Source organism: Panthera uncia (assembly GCF_023721935.1).
Source record: "Panthera uncia isolate 11264 chromosome E2 unlocalized genomic scaffold, Puncia_PCG_1.0 HiC_scaffold_20, whole genome shotgun sequence".
Taxonomy (NCBI): Eukaryota; Metazoa; Chordata; class Mammalia; order Carnivora; family Felidae; genus Panthera; species Panthera uncia.
In genome coordinates, this window is record NW_026057589.1 from 13,734,910 (window position 1) to 13,762,674 (window position 27,765).

General features: G+C 48.6%; 1 protein-coding gene across 1 annotated transcript in view; it reads left to right on the forward strand.

The window, feature by feature from the left end:
- ZNRF1 (zinc and ring finger 1) overlaps positions 1–27,765 on the forward strand; it is a 102,228-nt gene that overhangs the window by 70,848 nt on the left and 3,615 nt on the right. Inside the window, exons 2-3 of the mRNA XM_049622629.1 lie at positions 16,805–16,900; positions 27,232–27,337. Coding sequence (XP_049478586.1) covers positions 16,805–16,900; positions 27,232–27,337 — 202 coding nt within the window. The remainder of the gene's footprint in view (positions 1–16,804; positions 16,901–27,231; positions 27,338–27,765) is intronic.

Below are 27,765 nucleotides of genomic sequence, written 5' to 3' on the forward strand. Positions count from 1 at the left end.
AACTCCTTGTTGGTGTTCCTCTTTGTAAATGGGGCAGTTGCCGAAGGTGTGGGTGATACTGAGAGTGTTGTAGACGCTGGGGACTAGCACATGTATGCGGACTCGGTAGAGAGGGAAATGTGTTTTTGGGGTTTTTTTGTTTTTTAATTTTTTTTTAACGTTTATTTTTGAGACAGAGAGAGACAGAGCATGAACGGGGGAGGGTCAGAGAGAGGGAGACACAGAATCTGAAACAGGCTCCAGGCTCTGAGCTGTCAGCACAGAGCCTGACACGGGGCTCGAACTCACGGACCGCGAGATCATGACCTGAGCCGAAGTCGGCCACTTAACCGACTGAGCCACTCAGGCGCCCCGGGAAAATGTGTTTAGTGGAACTTGTAAGTGGCCCTCTGGTGTGCTTTAGTAAATGTTAAATGACCCTGATCATGAGGTAGGGAGCCCTGGAAGGCCTGGTTCAGTTTTCTCTTTCTCTTGGCGGGCCCTCTTCTCCATACTAAAAGTAAGTCCTAAGTGTTTGCACTGTTGTCAAAATATCTCAAAATAGTGGATAATCTTTTATCTGTAATCTTTTATTACACAAATGGTTCTGAACTTTGGGGTTACAAACCTAAACCTTTTGACAGGCTATGGATCTGTTCCCCAGAAAAAAAACATACCTACCACAGAACCTGGCATATTATTTCAGGTTGATGGATCCTATGGTGTCTATTCTAGAAGTGTTCAGGTCAAGAAGCTGCATGTTCAGTGCATCCACTAGACAGTCACCTAAGGCTAGGAAAATGGCAGAAAGAATAAGAACTCTGTGGCCTTGTTATCTCTCTTCTTCCCTAATAGATTATCAGTTCCTCAAGGGTAGAAATTATATTCAGTGTTTCACCGTGTTTCCTAACCCCTTAATAACTAGAGTAAAAATGAATGGACAGACAGACTGACCCACTTGGTTGCTCATCCTGTTTGAGTGTGGCAGATGGCTGGCCTCAAGAGATGATATTGTGCTGCAGTAATTTTTAGTAGAGTCAGGGAACCCCAGCTACTTCCCCCTTTTAAAATTCAATCCTTTAGGAGAATAACCATGTCTCCTAAAATATTTTGCATTCATTTCCTATTACTGCTATAACAACTTATCACAAATTTGATAACATAAATTTACTCTTACATTTTTGGAGGTTAAAGTCTGAAATGGTCTGACTGGGCTAAAATCAAGGTGTTGGCAGGAATGCATTTCTTCTGGAGGTTCTAGAACAGAAGCCGTTCCCTCACTCTTTCCAGCTTGTAGAGGCTCCTGCTTGTCTTGACTCAATGGCCTCTTCCATTCTTCGAAGCCCACAGCCTAGCATCTTCACATCTGACTCTGATGTCTGCTCCCCTGATTCTCAGGTCAGTCTCATCCCCTTCTAAGGAGGAGACTTGTGATTACACTGAGCCTCCCTGGTTAATCCTGGATAATCTTCTGTTCTAAGATCCTTAAATTATCCCATCTGTGAGCCCTTTTCGTCATGGAAAGTAACATTCCCAGGTATCCGGGATTAGGATCTGGACGTATTTGGGGGACCATTATTCTGCCTGTCACACGCTTGTATGGCTTTTTACACATATGTTTTTGCTAATGGCTAGGCTGGCCAAACTAAAAAATGGGGAGCTCACGGAAGCTAGGTGACTTGGCATTGGCGACGTCACTTGGGACTTGAATGCCAGAATTCTGAGTCCAGACCCATGTTGTTCCGTTCTGTTTGGTTGCTTGTTTTTTTGTTTGTTGATTCTTTTGTCTTCCACGGATTTCATTAAGTGATATTTATGGGTATTTAGGTTCCCGATGCCAATATTTTGTGAAGGGATGTACTGACTTGAAATGAGGGGATGTTAAAATCTGTGCAAAAATAATCACCAAGCCAAAAATGTCAGCATGCAGAAGGACTTCCCAGTTTATGTGGTCCTCCCGTTTCATACATGCGTGTAAGGCGCAGTACAGGGTCAGCCTGCTGGCTTGACATCTTGTCCACTGACATACATGTGATTCTATATGTCACATCATATCACAGTGTTTGGCTGCCCTGCCAGCCAGATTACGTTTCCTTAGGAGACCCCTGACTTTCTTCACCCGGCACTGGTACCGTGAATAGGGATTTGTGAGATATTGCCCTGTTTCTGCCACCACGTCGGAGTGTCTTCCTCTTGCTGTCCCCTCTCCCTCTCCCCTGTTTGTCTACCAGACTCAAAGTAATCTGAACCAGAGATGAAGAAAACCAGTCCAGTAGCACACTTTATATGTCTTGATAGTGGTCATACACTATTTTAGGAAGCTTAGAATTCATGATCCTTCTAGCTCGTGCTTTGTGTCTGGAGGGTCCCTGGGGAATCCTTTTTGAACTCATTGGTTGGTCAGTACCTCAGAGCTCTCCAGGGTCTTTCCATCTCCTCCTCTGCGGTACTCACGGCCGTGGATGACAGAAAAGCAACGGCTGAAGCATGAAGGTCTTCTCTTACCCTTACAGTTCCCTTTGATAAGATGGATCGCTCTACTGCTGTCAGACTATCAAAACAGCCCCATTCTGTTCTTCGGCTTCTTCCTCTTTAGATTCCATTTCAAAGCACAGTTGTGGCCTCAAGGACTGTGTCCTCCGAGTCCTTGCTTCCGTCTACCTCTGCGTTGGAGGTACAGCTGAGCAGAGGATGCCCTGCTGGGAAGGGGCCAGGTCTAGGCCCAGGCAAGAAGCCAGCCAACATTCACTCTGCCAAGTAACCGAGCTCAGCCTGCAGAAGTGCCGCGTGCCAGGGCCCAGGCTGGAGGGGGTAGCTGTCAGGAAGGGGGTACCGCAGCACGCGCTCTGCATCCTGAGAGGACACTGGGAGCTGCGGAAGAGCCTGCCAGCAGACCTCCAGGAAGGCCGGGGCTGTCGGCATCGATAGGGCCAGGCAAATGGTGTTTTTCACGATGAGCCTTCACTTAGCCGTTGAGTGTCACGTCCATTTGCCTGGTGAGTCGGATTCTGGTTGAACATGATATAGTAGTACATTCAACTGTTTTCCTTCTCTCCAAGTGAAATTCCCATCGGCCATATGGATGCTAGGGTAGACAATGCCTTCAGAAGCTCAGAAATAAACTATTGATTCTGTATAGATTTTGTGTGAGACTTTCCTTCTCTGTCCCTTCCCTTACTGTCCTTTTCGTCTCCAATTCCACCTCCAAAAGCATACATATGCACACTTTAGTTAAAAAAAACAACAACAAAGCTCGTTAAAGGTTCTTTTTTAAATAAATCAGTCAAGACCCCAGGACTTGAAAAAGAGTATAAACAGGGGAGAACCAGGCCAGTGATAGGGTGATTCTCAGCACAGTCCGGGCTGTGGGCACTGCTGTGAATGATGGTAGACCTGCGCGGCTGGTGTCCTGCTCAGACGGTGTCCCCCTCTGGAATTGGAAGAAGTGAGACCCCCTTCTGTTGCTCATCAGTCCACAGATCCTCTGCAGGTAATAACTGCCCTTTTTTGCCTCAAGACCAGATTTTATTGTTCCCTTTGTCTTTTTTGAGGTGACCCACATCACCTTGGCCCCACTCATTGCTGTTGAGTTTAGGAAGAAAAGGCTGAGGATTTCTGCCCACTCCTAAGAGTGTTCTCTGGCATTGCCCAGACACTGGAAGGCCCACTCCAACAGTGGCTACGGGTATCGGGTCCAAGGCCCATAGGTGTGTGGTATACAAAGGATTGGAATGAAGTTGGGGCAGCCAATGAGAGGCAAACATGGTATTCAGCTAGTAACTAGTCATTTCCTGGCCGGACCTGTTTCTCCTGTTGCCTAGCTTTTGGGTGATCACTAATATCTAAGAATTTAAAGAAATTCTGGCTTGACTCTTTAGATGTTAGATCATCTTCCTCTTATAATCCATGATCCGTCCTTTAAATAAGACCTCTCTAAAACAAAAGCCAAATGTTCACCTGGAGTCTACATGCATACTTTTCAAATCATGATTGGATGCCCCTAAACTTGCCTAAGCATGGTAGCCAGGTGACAAAGGATTATAATTTGACACTGATCTTTCCTGGCTCCTAGTTGGGGACTTGATCACGCTCACTCTAAGGCTTTTTTCTGTATTCATACCTCAGGCTTGGGTCGTCAGACCCTCAGGTCCCCACTTAACCCTCTCCCCAACACTCCCTCCTAAGCAGACCTTTTAGGGCCTCTGTCTGGAAGAAATGGGTTAGAGTGTCAAAGGGAACAGAACTAATTAGTAGCCATAGCTCTGGTTCCTGGCAAATGCCTTTCCTATTCTTCACTTGACTGGAATGCTGCTGTCGGGCTCCACCTGCCTAGAATTGCTGTAGCAGTAGGGTGGGTTTGATGTCATCAGGCACATATCCATGCACACAGATCTTCCCTTTGTTCCCTCTGTAGATATCTTCATTGAGCCTGTTTTCATTTGCAGCAAATGAACAGGAATACCACATGTATTGGGTATATGATTGGGATTCATTCTGTATATATTTTATTTATTTATTTGTTTGTTTATTTAACGTTTATTTCTGAGAGGGAGACAATGCGAGCAGGGCAGGGGCAGAGAGAGAGGGAGACACAGAATCCCAACCAGGCTCCAGGCTGCAAGCTGTCAGCACAGAGCCCAACGTAGGGCTCAAACTCATGGACCGTGAAATCATGACCTGAGCTGAAGTTGGACGCCCAACCAACTGAGCCACCCAGGCGCCCCCAGTCTGTATATATTTTTAAATACCCATATATGTATTTTTCATATATTCACTGATTCTAAGGCACATACATTTCACAATTTAACAACTCGAAAATCAAGATGTGTCATATAGTCACATCTTAAAATTATAATTGGCAGGAGTTTTTTCCTCTCTTGAAGGTTCATAACGGTGTCTTTAAATTGATGACCACCTTAGAGTCCACAAAATATACTATGTAGGGTCAGCTCATGTTCCATTTCTTTGCCTGAAGAATTTGTGAGTTTCCTCAACTAGGCAGATGTTAACAGTAAGCCTCAGTATATTTGAGCTGTACTGAGTACAGCCTGGTAAAATGACCACTCCACGTTCCACATGACTTTTTCTCTGCACAGAACACTCGCACATCCGTCTTTGATTGGGCTTTAGAACAGTGTTGGGCACTATGCAGATACTGCTAAGTGTCTTGCACCAGACCACCTGGCTAGTGACTGGGAGAGCCTGGTTGTTCTGACTCCTGATAGGATTTTCTTTCCTTCAAACCCGTCAGCCTAGAATCCAGAAACAGCAAAAATATTTTGGGGGTGGAATATACTGTGCTTAGAGTAGAGAATGGAGAACACTACTGAGAGAATCTTTATAGTAGGTAAAAATTGAGAATCTAAACACCCACAGAAGAAAAGAGCTAAGCACATTGTCACTATAGAATGCATAGACATTGAAAATGACAAGTACGCGGATTGTTGCTGATGCAAGGAAGTCTGTATACTTAAAAAGCAGAATATGAATATCCAAACAGAGAGGATTCTGGGAAGATAGTGGCTGGAATGCACGTCTCATCTTTTTGACTTCCAGTGCCAGCTGTTTACCTCTTCCAGCTAAGCAGGGGATGGGCGGCCACGGCCCAGAAGGAGTTAGAAAGGCCGAGCTCCTGAGAAAATGCCAAGACATAGAAGTGATGGAAGAGGTGAGAGACCTAGAAGATGTAACCACGACATTTGTCATACAACTAATAGGAATACTAGAAGGAGGAAGAGGTAGAGGAAGAGTGTATTAGGACAGGCTAGAGCTAGATTTGTAATGTAGTAACAGTGCCACAAGCTCAATAGTTTAACTCCACACATTGATTTTTTTCCCCCACACTGCAGTATCCAACAGGTCAAGGGGTGGGGGGCGTGGGGTGGTGGTCTGCTCGTTGGTCCTCAGGAAGCTGAGGTGGTAGAGGGTCCATCCCAATGCGGCAGTGCAGGTGTGTGGCGACGGTGAGCTAGTGCTTAAAGTCTGCTTGGCAGTGCATACGTCCCTTCCACTTGCATTTCACTAGTCCAGGCAAATCACAACCCACCTTTACCTTCAAAAGGGAGTAATAAGCAAGCGCAGTCCTACTATAATGTATAGCTGGAAGGAGGAATGCCAGAAATACTTGGTGAACGGCACTCATGACTTACCACTGGGGGAAATAACTAAGGCACATCTAAGCATATCCTGGTAAAATAACTGAACTCTGAGGATGAAAGGAAAAATCTTTCAAGTTTTCAGGCCAAAGGAACATACCGTTTACAAAGGAAAAAGAATCACACTGGTATCACATTTTCTATTTGCAACACCAAGAAGCGAGACTATGGCAGAAGTTTATCTGTGGACCGTTGAGGGAGAAAAGGAAAGCAACTCAATGATCTATACTCAGACTTTTATTCAACATAATACTGGAAGTCCTAGCCAGAGAAATTAGGTAAGAAAAAGAAACAAAAGTCATCCAAATTGGAAAGGAACAAGTAAAACATCAGATGACATAACGTAAAAACCTCTAAAGGGGCACCTGGGTGGCTCAGTCGGTTAGGTATCCTACTCTTGATCTCAGCTCAGGTTTTTGGGGTTTTTTGTTGTTGTTGTTGTTTTAAGATTTATTTATTTTGAAAGAGAGAGAGAGGGAGGGAGAGAAAATGCAAGAGGGGAGAGGGACAGAGAGAATCCTAAGCAGGGTCCACACTGCCAGCGTGGAGCCCAGTGCAGGGCTCGAACTCATGAACCACAAGATCATGACCTGAGCCGAAACCAAGAGATGGTCGCTCAACTGACTGAGCCACCCAGGTGCATTTTTAAAGTTTTTAAAATTTGTTTTCAGAGAGAGAGAGGGAGAAAACACAAGTGAGGGAGAGGCGGAGAGTCACCTCAGGTCTTGACCTCAGGGTCATGAGTTCAAGCCCCACATTGGGCCCTGCTCTGGGCACGAAGCCTACTTAAAAACAAAACAAAACAAAAAAACAAAACAACTCTAAAGCCTCCACCAAAACACTGTTATACCTAATAAACAAATTCAGTAAAGTCAATGAAATATCAGAAAAAGAAATTAAGAAAACATTCCCGTATACAATAGCATCAAAAACAATTAAATACTTAGTAATAAATTTAAGAAAGTGAAAGATTGTGCACTGAAAACTATAAGACGTTGGTGAAAGAAATTGAAGAAGACACAAATAAATAAAAAAGTTCCATGTTTGTGGATTGGGAGATTTAATATTGTTAAAATGTGATCTACATATTCAGTGCAATTCATATTAAAATTTCAGTGGCATTTTTCACAAAAATAGGAAAAACAATCCTGAAATGTGTATGGAACCACAGAAGACCCCGAATAGTCAAATCAATCTTGAGAAAGAAGAATAAAGCTGGAGGCATCACACTTCCTGATTTCAAACTATGTTACTAAGCTATTGTAATCAAAACAATATGGTATTTGCATAAAAACAGACACATAGACCAATAGAACAGAATAGAGGCCAAAAATAAACTCATGCATATACGGTCAATTAATTTTTTACAAAGGTGCCAAGAATGCACAATGGGGAAAGGATAGTCTGTTCAGTAGTGTTAGGAAAATTGGGTATCTCATGTAAAAGAATGACACTGGATCCCTATCTTAAACCATACACAAAAATCAACTCAAAGTGGATTAAAGAATTTAGTACAAGACCTGAAACCTTAAAATCCTGCAATGTATAATTGAAATTTGCTAAGATCTTAAGTATTCTCACCCAAAAGGAAAGGTAGATGTATGAGGGGATGCATATGTTAACTCAGTTGTGGGAATGCTTTACAACATATATCAAATCATCACATTGTGCACTTTAAATACACTTATTTGTTAATTAGACCTTAATAAAGCTGGAAGAAAAAAAAAAAAGAATCCTGTACCCAGACAAGATCAGAATAAAAAAAAAAAGGTATTTATTTGAGCATAGATAGTGAAAGAGCCTGTCCCCGCTGTCACCTGTTGCCCCTGGTACTTAATGTGCTTATGACTTGGCCTTGACTGTTCTAACACACCAAGTTCTCTGCTCACCTGTCACCCTCAGAGGGGCCTTCCCTGACCACTGTAGCTAAATTGATGCAGGCACACATGCACACAACACACACACACACACACACACACACACACATCTCACTGCTTGATACTTTTCTTGGTGATTTATAATGAAAATTTCACATGTACAGAAAAGTTGAAAGAAGGTTAACTTATACATCATTTTTATGCATTTCATTTTAATGTAGATGTCAGTACACAACCCTCTTAATGCTTTAGCATGTGTACCATTAACTACAGTTCAGTATTTGCTTAGTTTTTTTCTGGTTGAGGTAAAATTTGCAAACAGTGAAATCTCAAATCATAAGTGTACATTCACTGAATTTTGACATGTATGTGCATGTGTATAAACCAAATCTTTCTCATGATAGAGAACATTTCATCACTCCAGAAAGGTCGCTCATCCCTGTTTCAGTTAATTGCTACCCCAACTCCTACCTCTTCTTGGAGATGTCACTGTCCTGGTTTTTTCCACTACAGAGTTTTCCCTATTCTAAAGCTTCATATATTTGGAATCATAATATGTGCTCTTTTGTATCCTTCCTCAGCATGTTTTTAGTATTAATCCATGCTTTGCATATATCAGTAGTCATGCTTTTTATTGCTGAGGAGTGTTCCATTGTGTTCCCTTGTATTCCATGATGCCACAGTTTGTTTACCCATTCTATTGATGGACAGTTGGGTTATTTCCAGTTTTTGCTTGTTATGAATAAAGTTCTGATGAAAATTCTTACAAACATCTATTTGTAGACCTATGTTTTCACTGCTTGTGGGTAAATATCTAAATAAGGAATTGCTTGGGTCAGGCTAGGTGTGTTTCATTTTATAAAGAACTACCAGACCATTTCCCCAAATAGCTCCTGCCAGCAATATCTGAGAGTTCTAGTTGCTCTTAATCCTTGCCAGCATTTGATGTTGTCATTCTTTTAAACTTTATTGTTTAGCAATTGAATAAGTAGAGGTATGGGGTTCTCTGGAGAAACAGAACCAGTGGTAGTGGGAAGGAGGGAGGGAAAGACAGAGAAAGAGACATATTGTAAGAATCTGACTCATACAGTTATGGAAGCTGAGAAGTTCCATGATCTGTCTTCTGCAAGCTGAAGGTCCAGGAATGCCCTTTGGCGTTGGTTCCAGTTCAAAACTGAAGACCTAAGAACCAGGAGAACCAATGGTATATGTCCCAGTCCAAGGACAGAAGACCAGTGTCCCATTTCAGTCAGGCAGACAGCTGAAAATCTCTTTTTCTCCACCTTTTATTCTTTTCAGCTCTTCTAATGGATTGGACAATGCCCACCAACACTGGGGAGGGCAATCTACTTAGTCTACCAATTCAAACATTCATTTCATCCAGGAAGACCCTCACAAATACACCTAGAAATAATGTTTAACCAAGTATCTGGGCACCCCATGACCCAGTCAAGTTGGCATACAAACTTAACCATCACAACAGACATGTTAAAACATAGACACATACACACACACACACACACACACACACACACATTAAATTGATTTTAGGTATCAGTGTGGCTCTCTTCTGATATCTACTTGCGGGAATTTTCTTGGTTGCTGGGGCACCAGGTGAGCATCCCCCCTGGAATGGAAGTACAGAGGCTGAGTCCAGAAGGGAGATACTGAAAAAAGCAAGTCAGAATTGCTGAGCCTTTCCCCAGTCCAGAATGTTCTCCAGGAGAGATTGACCCACACCTTACCAACTCCTAAATTGCGCGTTGGTTTCCAGTTACTGCTCAGGATTTGGGGGAGAAAATGTGTGTGAAGAATGGGGTATCTGCTCGTGGGGACACATCTCTTCAGCAGTATAGAAATGTCAAAGATAGTCATCCTGTGTTACCCCTTGATCTTTCTTTTGTAATACATCCCATTTAACCACATTCGTTTAGTCAAGTCTCATTTCATAGACAAACACCACAGGATGTGAGAGGGAAAGATCCAGGCTGGAAAGTTGGAACTGAACAGGGCTGCAGTGTTGAGGGTAGTGCTCTCTGGGGGAGAGGAGTCTGCATCAGCCCCTCTTCCCCGGGACGGCAGGTCCTGCCTGGACGTCCTGGCTGCCTTTTCCCCGGTTGCTTCTTTAGATTTCTCCCTTTAGGTGATCCCAGAGACAGGCAGAACTGGGGCAGCGTTAAAATAGCGCATCAGCATAGGAGGGAGGGTCAGGGAGGGAACTGGGGCAACATGCAGAGCACACGTCCCGCCCCGCCCGAGAAATCAGGTCTTAAAGGAGAAGGTTGCAGTTTTGGGAAATGAGAAAAACTTTGGTTTACATCACAAGATCAATGTCGTGGAGGATTGAGAGAGCCGTAACTTGAGCCAGTGCTCCTGTCCTTCCTCAGTTGCCCCATCAGAAGGACCCAGGTGAAGGAAGATGCATCCTGTACATGACCATGTGCATGTTTCTCGGGTCTCTGTTGGTTCACCTACCAGTGGGGCTTACCCTGACCCTGCAGTTACAGGGGTCAACGCCCTGCACTGGGTGGTGAGTGGGAGCTTGTCTTCTCTCAGGAGCTCTGGTCTGTAGCCCAGCTGAGGATTCCCTCATTTACGCAATCTGCTATTGAAAGACAGGAAGCAGCTGGGCTCTGGCTGATCACACTCTCGTGGGCTGTTCTGGCTGTATAATTTTGGGCTGATCTGATGACAAGAGAAGGAACAGAAGTGAGGCCTCCATTAGAAGGGCGCCTGTAGGTTGGGGCGGAGAAATCCTGTAGCAGCATTTGCTTGGTAGAGCCCGCCCGGCGCAGAATCGGGTAATTGCAGACAAATTCCCCTTGGTGCCCTGTCATTGATTCCTTCCTCATTTCGAGAGGTTGGCAGAGAAGCACAAGGAACCATGTAACTTCCTCACTTCTGCTGAGGCCTGGTGGGAGCAGACGATGGCGTCGGGGCCCCACGGTCAGACTTGGCCAGCAGGCCTGAGTTAGCTGACACTTCCCTCCCCTCCCCCACTTATTGGCAAATATTGAAGACCCGACACGTGCAGGGCACTGCCTCTGAAAGAAAATAAAGATAGGGAAGGGAAAGCAGCTGGGTGTGCTTGCTGTCTGTCGCCCAGCTCCGGGGCGTGGTGGGCAGTCTGGTCTCAGATGCAGTTAAGGAGTGTCCCAGAGGCTCCACCTGTAGCTTTGTCGTGAAGGAAAAGAAAGCATCTCCTGTGCACGCTTCCTGAGTGCTGATGAAGGGCCCTTACAAAATGTCACAAAATTTCGTCAGTTGAGTGACTTTGCAGACCTTTGGTTTGTCTTTGTTCACAGGGCTGACTTTAATTTGGCTTGAACTTGAACTGCTTTCCAAAATGGTATCAAAATTTCCTAGATATTTTAACCTTCAGATAGCTCATAAAGATCACAGTGTTTATCATTCCATAGGGCTGTTGATGCTGAATCGAGACTGGACAATTACAAGAAAAGATTGGGGCAGTAGAGTGGTAGAGTCCATCTTGATCATCGGATGACCTTTCGGGAAAGAAGGTGGGGACAATAGTTTTCTCCCCTTGGCTCTCCATCTCTCTTGCCTTTTGTCGTTTATTTTCTATTTAAAAGGTAATTTGCAAATTCAGTGTCTTGAAACCAGTGCTACAGGCTCAGTGCCAAGTAGAAGGCATAGTTCCGTCCTTCCAAAGTAACAGAATTCCCAGGAAAAAAACATTATCAATTGTTTCAGTTTATGGGATTATCCAGGCCCACGATGCTTCAGAAGAAATTGCTGGGACGGTGTGGAGGCTTTGAAGTTACTACTAAGTGACACCAGCATTTGTGTAGCATTTACCATCCTTTTGCCATATAACGCCTCCTCCTTAGACCATCCTGCCTGTCGCACAGCCCGGCAAGCAGAGCACACGCTGGGTGGTCAGTCTTCCCGGGTGCTGTGTGCCTGCTCTGGCTCCCTGGCTCTGTCACCTTGGTGTCCTCTTCTGCAAAGTGAAGATCAGTACCCACTCTGTTTTATGGTAAATGAGGAAACACATAAAGTCCAGTGGCTGCTCACAGTAACGACTCCATAAATGTGAGCTGTTATTTGTCATCGCAGGCAAGAGTGGGAGCCGTAGAGGCTGAACAGGGACCATTGTTCCACACTGGCAGTGTAGAAAGTGCCGTGCACAGCGCTCCAGAAGTTCAGAGGAAACAGAGGTGGGACAAGCAGAGACAGCTCCTGCCCCTTCCCCTGCCATCACACTTGGCATGACCCGTGGCCTCTACGCCCTCCAGATCCTTCCCCAGCCTTCCTTTTCCTTCCTCCTCATTAAGTACTGCCGGGCTCGATGATACATTTGATTAGCTTCTTCGTGTGCTTTCAGGTTTATTATCTCATTTGATCCATTTTTTTTTTTAAGTTTATTTATTTGGGGAGAGAGAACACAAGCAGGGGAAGGGGCAGAGAGAGAGGGAGAGAGAGGATTCCAAGCAGGCTCTGTTCTGTCAATGCAGAGCCCAACGCGGGGCTCAATCTCATGAACCGTGAGATCATGACCTGAGCCGAAATCAAGAGTCAGTTGCCTAACTGACTGAGCCACCCAGGCTCCCCACATTTGATCCTTTCAAGAGTGAGGGAAAGTACTCTATTTTTCAGGTGAGGAAACAGGTCTGGGGAGGGTAGATTACTTTCCACATCTTGAGCCTGGAAAGCCCAGGTGGTCTTGTCATTGCCCACTCACATAATAGACTGAGTTATTTTTCAATCCCTACCCACCCCCATTCCAGAGGTAGGTGATTAAAGTGGCACTAACCCTGCTTTCACTAAAGTACAGGTCTCTTGCTACCACAGTGCTGCTCCCTCGCCAGATGGAATATTTCCCAACCCACCTCTTTCTTAAAACCCTGTTCTGAAGTGTGTTTCCCAGCACCGCCAAGCAGTTGACTCAATTTCAACACTGTCTCCCTAGAGGTAGCATCAGACCGCACAGGTTAAGGGCTCAATCCCACAAGACCGCCCCCACTTCAGACACCAATCCCAAGTCCATGTTGTCGCCTATGCTTCTGCCCAACTGGCTCTTAATCAGTGGTTCCTACGACCCCCTTCTCAGGTTCATTTAATTTGCTAGAGCCGCTCACAGAATTCAGAGAAAGAGTTTACTTACTTGATTACCATTTCGTTTTAAAAGGGTAGAAGTCAGGAACACTCAGATGGAAGAAATGCTGAGAATGAGGTATGGGAGGGTGCCTGGGTGGCGCAGTCGGTTAAGCGTCTCACTTCAGCCAGGTCACGATCTCGCGGTCCGTGAGTTCGAGCCCCACTTCAGGCTCTGGGCTGATGGCTCGGAGCCTGGGGCCTGCTTCCGATTCTGTGTCTCCCTCTCTCTCTGCCCCTCCACCGTTCATGCTCTGTCTCTCTCTGTCCCAAAAATAAATAAAAAACGTTAAAAAAAAAAAAAAAAGAATGAGGTATGGAGATGTGGTGTGGAGCCCCCATAACCTGTCCGGGGGGCACCACCCTCCCGGAAGCTCTACGTGTTCACCACCCTGAAGCTCTCTCAGCCCTGTGATTCGGTCTATAGGCATGACTGGTGAAATCATTGGCCACTGGTGATTGAACTCCATCTCTAGCCCCTCCCTTCCCCAGAAGTTGGGGGCAGGACTGAAAGTTCAGACCTTCTGATGAGCTGGTTGGTTCCCCTTGGAACTAGCCCCCCATCTTTAGTGTACCAGGGACCTTCCCAAAGTCACCTCATTAACATAAATTCTGGTGTAGTTGAAAGGGACTCATTATGAATAACAAGACATTCCTTTTACCTTACTGGCTCTGGAGCTATTTTGGGAACCAGTGACAAAAGACCAAATACTACTGGTCTTATTATGTTAGGGAATTCCCAGGGTGTTATAAACTCTGTGCCAGAAACAGGACAAAGACCAAATACATAGTCTTATCATAAATCACAATATCACACGTGTGGTGGGTTCCTTCTTCCCTGATGGAAAGGACTTTAGATTGCAAGCTAAGAAATCTGACTTGGTCTCAGCCCCACCCCCTCAGGTGTTTGAGCTGATGTCTTCCCTCAAGGCCTCTTTGTCTTTACAAGGAAGGTACTGGCCTAAACCTGGGAGTTTGTTTTTCTAGGACATAAATGTCCGGTGACATTTCCTTGTAGGCCTTCTTGTTGGGTGGCCTACTTCCCACTACCTTAGCTGTAACTCGACTCCCGCTCCTGCATTCTGGGAATCATGTTGGGATGAGGGATGATTGATGCTATTATAGTGATAACCATGAATCTGCTCTAGTGTGTCAGAAAAGTGAGTAATGTGAAGTGTAAGGCCTTTTATCAGTAGCAACAGTTCGCTTGAGCACCTCCTAGTGACTGTATCAGGGCCTGGCGTTGGAGGAGCAGGTCCAGAGCACGTCCACCCTGGCATGCCAGCGCGGAGCCCTCGGCCTGCAGACAGTGTGCCAACGTAGCAAGTTTAAACTAGAAAAATCCTGTAGTCACCAAGTCGTAAAACCTTGGTCTTTTGAGTCAGAAAAAAAAGATGAAGGAATCTCTGAAGAAAATAAGACAATCTCCCAATGGTTGGTCATTCTGTGGGATGTTACTTAATACTAACTTCTTTGCAGGGCCCAGGCCTGAGGGCAGATCCAAGGATGCAGAGAGACTTAGGTTAGAGGTGAAGACATCCTTGTCCTACAAGACTCAAGTGCATTACTCCCTTGTCCACCACATATGCCACACTGGGTCTGTAGATTTCTAACCTGAGTTAGAAAAGAATCAGCCTGACACATCTGAGATCTGGTTTTGGCTGAAAATTTAGAATGGACCCTCTCTCACCATGTTTCTTTACAGTCTTCTGGTTTTGTTATTAATAGATTCATAACCACCCAGAGATCAGAAAATACAGCCCTTGGATTGATAGCATTTGCAAGACTTTTAGTTTTTATTTTTTTTAATTTATTTATTTTGTGTGTGTGTGTGAGAGAGAGAGAGAGAGAGAGAGAGAGAGAGAGAATCCCAAGCAATCTCCACGCTGTCATTGCAGAGCCCAGTGAGTGGCTCAAGTTCCCCAACTGCAAGATCATGACCTGAGCAGAAACCAAGAGTCAGACGCTTAGGTGACTGAGCCACCCTGGCACCCCACCAGACATTTTAGCTGAGACACAGGATGCTAACGATCTTTGAGGGAAAGGGTTGGGGGAATGGGGACTGTGCCATGGAGTGAGGTCCACTTTGTCTGTCCTTAACCGGACCCTGGATTTTCTGTCTGGTCCTATAGATCATTGTCACTGAAAAGAGGAGGGTTTGGAGAAGACTTGAAGCAAAGTATTTGTGCCTTACATGGGAACACGGGAGCTGGCTTGCTTCCTGTCTCAGCACCAGCAGCTGTCAAAGTACAGGGCTTTCCATACAGAATGAACAAGGCCCTGGGAGAGACACTGTCCGGGAGGGAGCAGCTGACAGTCAGTACAAGCCCTCAGCCTGTTATCTGAGAAGAAATTGTTGCTGCCCGATATTACCAGCATCCCGTGAAACTGTGCATGGAACACTTCAACTAAAAGTTTAACAGGAGAGTCAAACCTCGACAACAGTATTTAGATGTGCCGTCACGGACCTAAGATGTCCAAACTGCGTGGGTAGGAATTGTGGTCATAAAAGAGAGAGGCTGTGACGTATGAAATTTGATGTGGACAAATAAGTAATAACTTGCTGATGGTCTTAGATCTTCCTGGTAGAAAAGAAAATAAATGATCACTTGAAAATAATTTCAATAAAAATTAAAATGGGGGAAATTGGAGATCGTTTATCTTTAAAAAGTTGTTCAGGGGCGCCTGGGTGGCTCAGTCACTTAAGCGTCCGACTTCGGCTCAGGTCATGATCTCACGGTTTGTGGGTTCGAGCCCCGCATCGGGCTCTGTGCTGATAGCTCAGAGCCTGGAGCCTGTTTCGGATTCTGTGTGTCCCTCTCTCTCTGTCCCTCCCCCACTCACGCTCTGTCTCCCTCTGTCTCAAAAATAAATAAACATTTAAAAAAATTTTTTTAAGTTGTTTATAAAAAAATAACTCAAGGGACTATGTTTGATTCATGGAGTGCAGCTCAGAAGATTCTCAACCAAAATCTCCAATAATTGGGCACAATTCTGGTAAAACTCCTTGGCTGTCTAAGCAGTCCAGACTTCCTTGGGAGGGGGACGGCAGGGTCATGACGCCCTGTGTTTGCCTGGTGTAGTGGAACAGCTGTTCCTGTCAGTGGCATATGGCCAAGGCGTGCGTGGCATTTGGGAGGGCTCCAGAGGGCCACCCTGCTGCTCCACGCTCTCAGGGGACAGCTGCCTGAGCCGCAGGGAGGCAAGGTGCCACCTGGTCATGGGTGGTCGAGGAGGTACGGCTCTATGCCTTCCTCCCACAGGTGATCAGCCGTGTGGTTTGGAGCTAGTGAGGAGGAAGGGTATTAAACACTTTGTTACTCAGAGACTGATTATTTGTTTGCCTGGATTTTATTCCTCCCTATCGCTGCTGCCCACTAGAGCCCCTGGGGAAAGGATCTAAATGGAGAATAAAACTCAAACCAGCTGCCAGTGACTTCTGATAAGTTTCACCGATGGGCCTGTCGCAGGGAGAGCCCTGGCGAAACAGGGGGATTCGGGAGCTGTGATAAATAGCAATTAATGAAGGAGAAATCGGGTCTAGGGTGTATCCAGATTGTAATTCTCCATGTTGACTCTGACCCCCACATGACTGTAGCCATCTGCGGTTTCTGTGTTTATTGTGGACGTGCCTGGTTTGGAGGAGACATTTCACACCGTTTTCCTGTCTTTCAGGTTTCAAGTGCCCCATTTGTTCCAAGTCTGTGGCTTCTGATGAGATGGAAATGCACTTTATAATGTGTCTGAGCAAACCTCGCCTCTCCTACAATGGTAAGGGTTTGGCCGGGGGCGGGGGAGTCTCCAACTCAGGGTCTTCCCGAGTTCGAGTGGTTCTGGGCAACCTTTGCACCCCCCTTTCTGGCGGGAATGCCTGCGTGGTGTTGAGGAATCCGACTTTTGAAGGCGTCTCGGTGCACCAGCTGGAGAGGCAGCCGAGTGGAGCAGGAAGGCGGCCCAGGGGTCAGGCCCGTGGCAGCCAGAAGTCTCTTGGGTGCCCAGGCTTCTGCCCCCTTAGTTCCTTGCACCTCAGGTTGGGAGATGCGGCCTTTGCCCATTTACACACCTGAGGGCAGAGGGCCTGGAGGGGACGCCACCTCTCCTTGGGGAAGGGGACATCTGTGCTGCTGGTGTGCACGGAGTGCTTAAGCCTTGGCGTCCACAGCAGAATACATTCACCAAGTGGACACCCTTCAGGGATTCAAAATGCTGACCTGCCACCTGGTCGCTCCACCAAGGCGCCACTGCTTCCTGCTTCAGAGCCGAGCAGTGAATACAACAGGTAGAATCGCCAGGCCAGGCCGTTCCTAATGTGGTGCCTCTGTGGACAGTGAGCATCAGCGTCTGCCTCCATCACTGACTGACTGGACAGTCTGAGAGGCAAGAGCTTAGCAGAGGTTTAGTTTCCAGGTCCATGAAATGGAGCTGTCAGTAACCTGGCTGTGAGGATTTTTGTCAGAACAAAGTAAGATATTCACACCTAAAACCCGTCAATACAGAGCCTGACCCGTGGTCAGTGCTCAGGAAGTTACAGCTGGCATTGATCGGAGACAGTCACCCTCAAAGATGTGAGCCCATCCGTGGGTTGGTTGCCTTTCGTTTTCCAGAGTGGACTGGCCTCTGTGTAGTGCTGGGTGCCGTGGGCTTCCACCCTGTGTTCACTCTCGTGTGCTTAGTCTGGTCCTCAAACCGTGTTCATCAGAGAACTGCGCCTTCTGCAAGGCACTAGATCTAAGGGGCATGTGCTCCGGCCCCGTCACGGGGCTACTTCTGGGGTTAAAGTCATAGCGGTGCTCGGGACAAGTTCTGTGATTTCTCAGAGCCTGTGGACTGGATGGGAGGTGAGCCTCTGATCGCTTGAACCCCCTCCTGACGATGAAGGTTTTCTGAGTAGATTCTCCTTACAGAGCGGTCCTTGGGCTCCTGCCTCCACACAGCGTTAGCCCAGGAGGCCTGATGATTCCAGATTGTTCCCTCGAGGTAAATCTGACAGATCTGACATTCATTCTCCTATAAACACACCCTACTATTCTCTTATCTCTGATTTACTTGCTCAGCAGAAAGATCTTGAGTACGTGTGGGCAGGCCGGTTATCTGCTTGTCTCCACGACACTCAGTCTGGTCGTATTTGCTCAGGTCAGAGGACCAGCCGCAGGGAACGTCGTGGCCCCACCTCTGCCCCCAGCATTTCCTTCCCCTTCATCTGCTACCTGGTGCCCAGGAAGCCCTTCTTCTTCCCTATGGACAGCCTCTCACTGTCCCTAGACACTGACCGCTGCCACATCTCTGAAACTTGTCATGTGAGCTCTGGGCTTCCTGTCAGACTCGTCAGCGTACGTTCCTTAAAGGATGTTCCAGCTCTACTTTGTCATGTTCCTCGTCTCTGCCTGGGGCCATGGAGGGAGCCGAGTCTTCTCCCGTGGCCCACAGCCCTCCCCAGCCATGGCCCAGAAACTGTGTTCACTTATTCTCCGCATGTGCAGAGCCCTCATGAAGACCGCTTTTTGTCCTGTGGGTTGCTGGGGAGAGTTCTCTGTAGACACTGCCTTGCTGTCATAAGAACACAAAGCAGCCTCAGAGTGGGTTCCACGCGAGAGGACTGGGCTCTTGATGTCATCAGGGATTACTTTGCAAGGGCAGCTGTGGAGGACAGAGTGCTCTTGGGGCCACCTGAGTGAGAAGTACCCACATGCCCCATTAGGAGAACAGGAAAGGCGAGAGACTTGTAAGTGCCCCGTGCTGCCTGGAGCTCTCCTCCTTGCCCACAGCCACAGGGAAGGGGCCCTTGTCCCTCTCCCCTCATTTCCACAGGAGAGCCAGCTTGGCAGCCCAGCCTGAGCACAAGCCACCCGCAGAAGCCACACTCAGAGTCAGAGTCCCCTTAGAAGAAGAGGAAGTTGACCAACCAGCGTGAGACCCAACTACAGCTGTTCTCAGTTCTGTTCCATTTTCCACTCCTCCTCTAATTGAAGGGCCGCCTCTTCAGGATGTGAGAGTGTGTGTGTGTGTGTGTGTGTGTGTGTGTGTGTGTGTGTGTAAACTAGAGGCTCAAGCACCTCCTTTACAAAAGCCAACCCTTTACCACCAGAGGCAAGGAGAGGCATGTTGTGTCTGGTCCTTTCAGTGGAATTTGATCTAAGGGGATGGAGAGGTTTCAGAAATGGCGGGCTGGCCTCTCTGTGTGCACTTAATGCCTGATAGCCAGTCTCTGTGTTTTGTGAAGACATCTAAACCTTCCAGATAAGAGAAGGCATTTGCCACTGGGGATATGTATGTGGAGTGGGAGTCTCCAGAACTTGTCTAGGGCCTATTCTAGCTCACACAGAGCACAGGCATTTCAGGGACCATAGGCCAAAGTCCCAGGTCAGGACATCTGGGTGTTTACTTTGGTTTTGCCAATAACCTGTTTTACGCCTGATCTCTCATCATCCCCACCAACTTCACTTTATCTTTTCTATTAAAAAGAAATGTGAGAAGACTTCTTTATGTTCTTTAATCTGTGAAGTATAGAGCTCTCAGAATCTTCTGGAAAGTAGGCAAGATGAGGCTTTCTTAGTGAATAGAGAGAAAAGTGCTATTTTCTTATGAAGATTCACCAGAACTCCTGGTCACTCCCCTGGAGATTTCTCATGTGTACACACACACACACACACACACACACACACACATACACTTTCCGTAATTGCTGGCACTAATTGGGGAAATTTCTAGAAAATTTGCAGCGGTTATGTAAGATGAAATTTAGTTAACCACCAAAGGAAAAAAAGTAGAAACCTCCTAAATGAGGCAGATAGAAAGTAGTATTTTTCTTATTATGAGGGTTGGCCTGAGCTGTGGATTGGAAAGCCTCCAGTAGCGGCCTGCCAGATTAAAAAAAAAAAATTTAGGAAAGGCAAGACTAGATTAACTGGTTCACCCAGTGCTCAAGAGAAATGTGCAGGCCAGTAACTGGTGCTCCCAGGGCAAGCACCTGGCTAGGAAGGCTTGTGAGTAGTTGCCCCATGCTGAGGGTGTAGGATGGGTGCAGGGCCCCAGAGCACTGAATGTTCCATCCTTCTCCTCATCCACGGGTGGCTCTGAGCTCAGGACCCCTGGGAGATGAGGGAGGAATTGGGGGGAGCCGCTTTTGTGGATAAATGCAGTGAGCTTGAATGGCCCTTTAATTTCTCTCCATGTGCAACATCTATTTGTGGTTCTGAGACCAGGGAACTCACCCTCAAGAATATGCACTCAAGGAGCTCCTGGGTGGCTCAGTCAGTTAAACATTCGACTCTTGATTTCAGCTCAGGTCATGACAATCTCATGGTTCTTGGGTTCGAGTCCCACATTGGGCTCTGTGCTGGTGGCATGGAGCCCGCTTGGGATTCTCTGTCTCCCTCTCTCTCTGCCCCTCCCTGTTTGCGCGCTCCCTCTCTCTCAAAATAAATAAATAAACATTAGAGAAAAAAAAGAATATGCTCTTAAATTTTGATCTTCACATTGCTCAGCTAGCAGTACGAGCCTTGAGATTGGATGGGGCACTTGATTTTGCTATGAACAAAATAGAACCATAATACTGTCGGGGGCGTGACAGATGGCCAGCTGTCAGTGGAAGGTTTAGGGGGCCCACATTCCAAGACTAGCCAGGAGTCCTTGGCCCTGGTAGATTCTGGGGGGTTTTAGGTTCCTTTGCCAGCAGTGTTAAGGAGAGCTTGGTTGCTATCAAAGTAGCTTCAGGAGATTGTCTCCCCTCAGCTTTCTTTCTTCTCTTTCTTTTTTCTTCTGGACCCATGCTCTGCTTCTAAGGTCCTGACTACCCTCTTCCCTCCTCTCCGCCAAAAGTCATTGCTCCCGACTTTAGGGCTCTTAAAATGCTGCATGCCACACAAAGTTTCTTTAATGGAGAGGGAATCTGACTCCCTAAAAAGGCAGGAATGCCTCCTTCGAGTTTACCCCAAGGCAGCAGACTTGTGTAAACGGTGCTTATCTGGCCTGTGTCCCTGCTGAGAGCCTGTGGTTGGCATGGAAATGCCTTTTCTTAGGCCTGGGGGAGCCAGGTCCTCGCCTTGGAGTGTGCCCAGCCCAGTGGGGCACTGGCAGGGGCTACCGTTAGATGCTTCGGCAGTGCCGGACTCGGAGGTGTCGGTCCTGGTGCCCCTCCTACAGGAAGAGGGCTGGTGACCGGAGGGCCACTGGGAGAGCGGGGAACCCGTGGGCAGGAGACCCACAGGGGCTTGCCGCAGCGGGGAAATCAGAATCGGGTAGTTACAGAAGAGACTTGAGCTGGGTCGCCATGGGGAGCCTCAGTAGGGATGAAGCCCTCCGGGCGCAAGCTTTATTGGCTGCCCCCTCTTGGCCACCATCATTGCAGTCCAGCCCAGCAGAACAACTGGAGCGTGCCCCACAGTCTGGGGCGTTAGGGTGGGGACGCCACTGCTGGGAGGGGAACCCTCTGCTCCAAGTTTCCCCTTTTCCTGGAGATTCCCCAAGAAGGGAGCCGGCGAAACCGGCGCCGATGGCACTGCTCCTCCCTGTCCCCCAGGAGACTGGGCCAGCAGCTCTGCCCTTGTTGAGGAGACCAGACTGTGCTGCACCTGGGCAGGAAATGAGGCCAGGAGGCGGGGCCAGTGTCTCTGCGTCATTTGCTAAGGGTTCTCCCTCTGGCTCCTACCTTCCTTCCCGCCAGGGCTTTGACTGCCATTAAGCACCAGAGGAAATGCATTATGTATCGTCCTGCTCTCAGCTGCTGGCTCCGAGCTGCACCAACTTCAGCTTTCCCTCCAGGCTGCCAGCAGAAAGGGATCAGTAGCTATTTGGGCCTTCCTGCCCCCTCCATGCCGCCAGACCAGCCGTTCGGGCAGTCCCTTGGGGAACGTGGAGCCAGCACTCCATGGGGCAGGGCCCAACATGGCAGCCCTACACCTAGGTTCCTCCACCCCCCACCCCCCGGAGCCCCTGCATGCACACAGTCACAAGAAGAAGATCTGAAGTTGTGGGTGAGATGGGTGGTGTTTTCCGGCCCCAAGGGAAGAGACTCCATCACCTGGTCTTTTAAGGAAGGGAGGTAAGGTGGCCACGTGGAACTTGTCTTGGGAGTCATGGCCACTTACCAGCTGCATGAGCTGATCCAGAGACTCCCACAGGGTCTTTAGGACTCATTGAGATGTTTCTGTGAAGTTCTGGCATACAGCTGGCCCCAAAGAAATGAAGCCTCCTTTTCTCCTCCTCCTGCATCTTGCTTTGACAAATAGCAGCTGTCAGAGTGCCCCTCTACCCCGTATCTCAAGGCAGGAGTAGAAGTATGCAGCCCCTCCCCAACCCCAGTCCCTGCCCTGGTGTCAACCTCTCCCACTGTGGTGCCAGAGAGCTTTGCCTCTCGTTTGGCTCCCTCATCCATTTGGACGGATAGATATTGGCATCACTTAGCACCACTCCCACTCAGACCAGACACTTCTAAACTCCCTCTTGGGCAGTGGCATTGGCTTTGCACAGGGCATCAGGGGCCTGGTGGGGCAGGGAGTGGAAGGGGGGTGGGGTGGGGTTGTCGGGAGCCAATAAGAAAAAGGCAGAAAGCACAGCTTCATCCCTGTTTTCTCATCAACCAGCATCAGTTGAGGCCCCTCCTCTGGGGACATCAAAGGACGTTTGTGTCCCTGGTGGCCTCAATTTGTGCCAGGCCCAGGGTCCTCGGCTTTGTGCCTCGAGGTTCCTGACAGCAGGCAGCAGCCTCCCACAAGAAGTGTATGGAAGTCTTGGAGGAGCTAGTTGATAGCCAACTGTCAGCCCTAGCCATTTCCACTCCCCTGCTGAGCTCCCACGGACATCTGGGGGCTGCTGACTCCAGGGCCCCAGGGATTGGGACAGGAAGTTTTACTCAACCTGCTCAGGCCTGTGGCCGGATCTGTGTACCGCCTGCCTTCCGCTGTGGGAAGAATACTGCTCCCTGGGCACCGCACCGGGTGTGGGTGCCACTGGCTTCCCCAGGCTGTCAGGGCCCCAGCCCTGAGCTCCCCTGTCCCACGGGCTTCCAGGCCCGGTGCTGCAGCCCCAGGCTGGCTGGTGAGGCGCGACACCGCACTGTGTGCGAATGGTAATTGATTGTTTCTAAGAAGATGCATCTGACCTTCGTGTGCTCAAGCCAGAGTCCTTGATAAGAAAAGGAACCACCCTGTGCCTCCTATGTCTTCCCCTAGTGACATCCAGTATGAAAAGAGGGGAGAGTCGAGCAAACCTCAGGCCTTCTCTCCATTCCTGGCTCCCTTCCTATATCTCTGTCACCTCTGCTCTGGCCTGGAGCCAGTGCAGGTGGAGAGCGCAGCCAGCAGCTCGGGAAGCTTTGGGGACCCAGGGAATTCTAACCTACCCATTGGGCTCACGGCTGGGATATCAGTCAGTGGGGGGAAATGCAGAGGACACTAATTGGGAATCTGTAACATTACTGTACCCCAGGGATAGGAATCATCCATAAGTGGGGAGGAAGGGAGGAACCATGAAACGGGGCTGGGGCCCAGACTCACTTTCCCCCTGGGACGCCTGAGGCGGACAGGGCTCCCAGGAAGGTCCGTGGTACAACTCTGCCCCCTCAAAGCTAGACTGTTTTCCTTCCCATCTTTATTGGGTGTTTTCCTCCAGTGTTTTATTATGAAACTATGAAACATACAGCAGAGTCTGAGGGTTTTGCAGTGAACACGCAGAGAACCCAGAGTATGAAGTCTGCGTCTTACGGTACTTGCTCTGTCACACCTCTGTCCACCAGCCCATCCTATCTTTTGATGCATTTCAGAGCCAAATGAAAACACCAGTACTTTTCTTTATTGGCGCTTTTCATTGTAAAAGCAATGCACGTGCAAACAAATTTCAAAATATATAAAGACATTTTTCTTCTAGTCCTCCTTTCCTTCACCATCAGAGTGTATATTCTCCCAGGCGTTTTCTGTGCCAACACAACCAGGTGGATACACACATACATTTCAATCTGGAGGGTATCTGGTGCTTTAAGAAATGGGATCCTGCCCTTTTACCGATCTGCCACTTGCCACATTCGGAGTCTGAGGCTTCCCTCCCCTTGGCAGACTGATGATGTGCCATTTGCTTTTTCCGTTCTTGTCACCCTTTCAGGTGGGCCTGTGGGTTAACCTGATGTTAACAAAAAGTGACCACAAATTGTATTGGCCGGGAAGCAGAGGGTGACTTCTGTCACAGCTCAAGTGCACAGGGACTTCAGTATTGACCTGGTCCTATCTTAGGCTTTTTCCTCAGGGTTCTTGGTGGGGAGCTTTGAGGCACCTTAGCCTTCTAGGCCCTGAAGAATTCTCGTTTTGAGGGCACCTGGGTGGCTTAGTTAAGCATCCGACTCTTGATCTGAGCTCAGGTCTTGATCTCAGAGTCATGAGGTCAAGCCCTTCATTGGGCTCTGCTCTGGGCATGAACGTACTTTTAAAAAAGGCGGTGGGGGGCACCTGGGTGGCTCAATGGGTTAAGCAGCTGACTTCAGCTCAGGTCATGATCTCATGGTTCATGGGTTTGAGCCCCGCGTCGGGCTCTGCTGACAGCTCAGAGCCCGGAACCTGCTTCAGATTCTGTGTTTCCATCTCTCTCTGTCCCTTCCCTGCTCACACTGTCTCTCAAAAATAAATTAAAAAAAAAAAAAAAAAAAAAGAATCCTTGTTTTCTAGGCCCCACATGTTTTCCTTTCCACCAAAGTCATCAGAGAGCACACAAAAACAGGCGGAGGAGGGCACCAAGCAGAGGGTCCCAGGCCCTGCGCTGCCACTCCCAGGCCCCCATCTCAGGCAAGATGTTTGATTTCTCTGGCTTCCATATCCTCCTTTGCAGAATGGAAATAACACACATGCCCTGCCTAGCTCGTAAGGTTGTGAGGCTCAATTGAACACACACATACAATCTCAGGATGTATCTCATTTGGTGGTGCTCAAGAACAATTACAATCTTTTAGTAGTGGGGAACTGATCCTGCTTCAGGCTCTTTCTTAACATCCATAACCTCGCCCTCTCGGTGTTTCTCTTGTGGTTGGAGAAACTTCTGAGTAACCTTTGCTTCCTTCATCTCTTGCACCTGCCTTCCAGATGTTAGAGTTAGCCCGGGTTCTGTCTTTAGCCTTCTTAGATGTCAGTCAAATCTCTTTATCCCACATCTACACCCGTCACCCACGTCTCTCCTCTAAACCCCACATCTAGACTTGAATAGTCTCCCGGAGGTTTCATTAGTTTGTCCAAATGGAGATGCCCGGTCAGCATCCCCTACCCAACTCTGAACTCACTTGTCCTGCCTGTCCTCCTCCTGGGTCCCCTCTCATAGTGACGAGCACCTGCCACTTGCCTGGCTGCCCTGGTCAGCACACATCATTCCTCCCTTCGTGCCCCCGTGGCTAGTGCAGGCCCTGAATCCATTGCTCCTGCATTGCCGCGTCCGCCTCCACGGTGGGCCCCCCCCACCGGTGGACTAGACCTCCACCGTCTAGTCAGCAGAGACCAGACATGATCAGACCGTGTCTCCAGGGCCTCCCAGTGAACCAGATGAAGCCTAGGCACCACAGCAGAACACGAGTCCGTCCCGAGGGAGTTGGTCCCACCTCCCCGTAAGACCCTGCGTCTCTCTGCAGAGGCCATAGCAAGCTTCCTGCGGTTCCCGATGCTTGGGTACTGTTCCCTTTGCCTGGGATGTCCTTCCCTGAACAGTCTCTGCCCTGATAAGGCAGGCATCTGCCATACTCTCACACCTGGGCCTGTGGGCATCGTCAGGCTTCCTAAAAATTCCTGTGGCTGTTTGTTTCCATTTTCTTGTCAGCCTCCCCTGTGAGATTAGGACTTCGATCCTGGGACTGTGACTTATTCACTGACTTGCCAGTGCCCAGAATGTCACAGAAATTTAATAAAGGGCTGCCGACTCAGCCATGGTGTCTCCCTATTCTGCCCAGGCCTTTCCAGCTGTGGCTGTGCTAGGGGCCTGTGGTGTGCGGTAGCTTCCTTCCATTCATTCTTTTCTGTGGGGGGCCTTTTTCTCCTTTTTAAATTGAATTGCACAACCTAGTAGCGTTCAGGACATTCGCAGTGTTGTGCAACCATCATCTCCATCTAGTTACACATTTTTGGAAGAAAACGCCTGGCACGATTGTACTTTCGTGAGGTATCTAAAATAGAGCCCTTCTCAAAGAGCCAGAGGATAGCGTGGCGGTCGCCAGGGGCTGAGGGATAGGGAAACGGGGAGTCGCCTTTCAGGGGGTGTGGCGTTTCAGTCGTGCCAGATGAAGCAGCTCTGGAGAGCTGGTGCACAGCGTCGTGCCTCCAGTTAGCAACAGTGTAGTGCACACTTGAAAGTCTGTTGAGAGGGTAGATCTTGTGGTAAGTGTTCTTACCATCCAAAAGGGAGAAAAAGAAAACCCCTCACCCGTAAAAAAGCCACTCCCCGTCCCCTCCTGCCCCAGCCCCTGATCTGCTTTTTGTCCACATTGGCCTGTCGTGCACATTTCACATAATGGAATCGTTCAGTAGGTGACTTTTTGTGTCTGCCTTCTCAGCACGGTGTTTTTGCAGTCTGTCCACATCGTGGCCTACCTTGGTTCTTCGCTCCTTTTCACGGCTGAGTAATATTCCACAGTGTAGATGGCCCACGTCTGTTTATCCACTGACCAGTTGGGTGGGGGATATGGGCTGATTCCACCTGTTGGCTGTTGTGCACTCATGAGTAGTTGCCGAGCACCTGTCTCTTCCGTTCCCTCTTGCCTCGTACCCGTACCATGCTTTTCCAAACCAGAACTCCACGCAGCCCCTGGTCTGTGTGTCTGTCTGGGGGACGCTCCGTTCAGGGAAATAGTTTGCCTCTGCTACGTGCCTGTACCCCTCCCAGCCCTTTTCAGCCTCCATCCTCTGCCCCTCGTTTGGTGATTAATCCCATCCGTCTTCAGATAATTCATGTGCCGTGTGCGTGTCTTGTCTCTGCAGTACCTTCAGGTCAAGGTACCCTTGGTCTTCTGTGTCGCCCACAGAGCCTTGCCCACTTCAGGGGACCCAGGCGGTCCCAACCAGCTCCTAGACCCCTGCCTGCCTTGCGCCACCTGTCTGCTGGCGACTGACCCTCTCCCACTCTCCTCTGTCCTCCCTTTGCAGATGACGTGCTGACTAAAGACGCGGGTGAGTGTGTGATCTGCCTGGAGGAGCTGCTTCAGGGGGACACGATAGCCAGGCTGCCCTGCCTGTGCATTTATCACAAAAGGTACGAAAGGGTCGGCAGGGCCAGCTCAGCCCCATCCGAGACCCCAGAGGGCTCCTTCTGTGCAGGTGGGGGAGAGAAGGACGGACCCTCAGCACTAGCCATTCTGTCCCCTTTGGTTGCGGGATGACCTCTCCTCCCTGCCAAGGGCTCTGAGAGGGGTCGAAGCAGAGGCCCGCAGATAGAAGGTCTGAACATGCCAAGTGTAGGGCAGAGCAGGTCTCTGGTCTGATGGCCTGGAGGGTGGGGGCTGACGGGGAGACCCGTGGAACCCCACAGGTTGGAGGCACTTAGGACCCCGCCTGGAAGGTTGATTCGCCATCCGTCTCCTTGAGCCTTATCTTCCTCCGCGGGCCCCTCTCCTCCACGGTGTGAGGACCGTCATCTGTGCCAGAGAGGCAACAGGGAGGGGTGTGCGAGCCGCCCCTGCA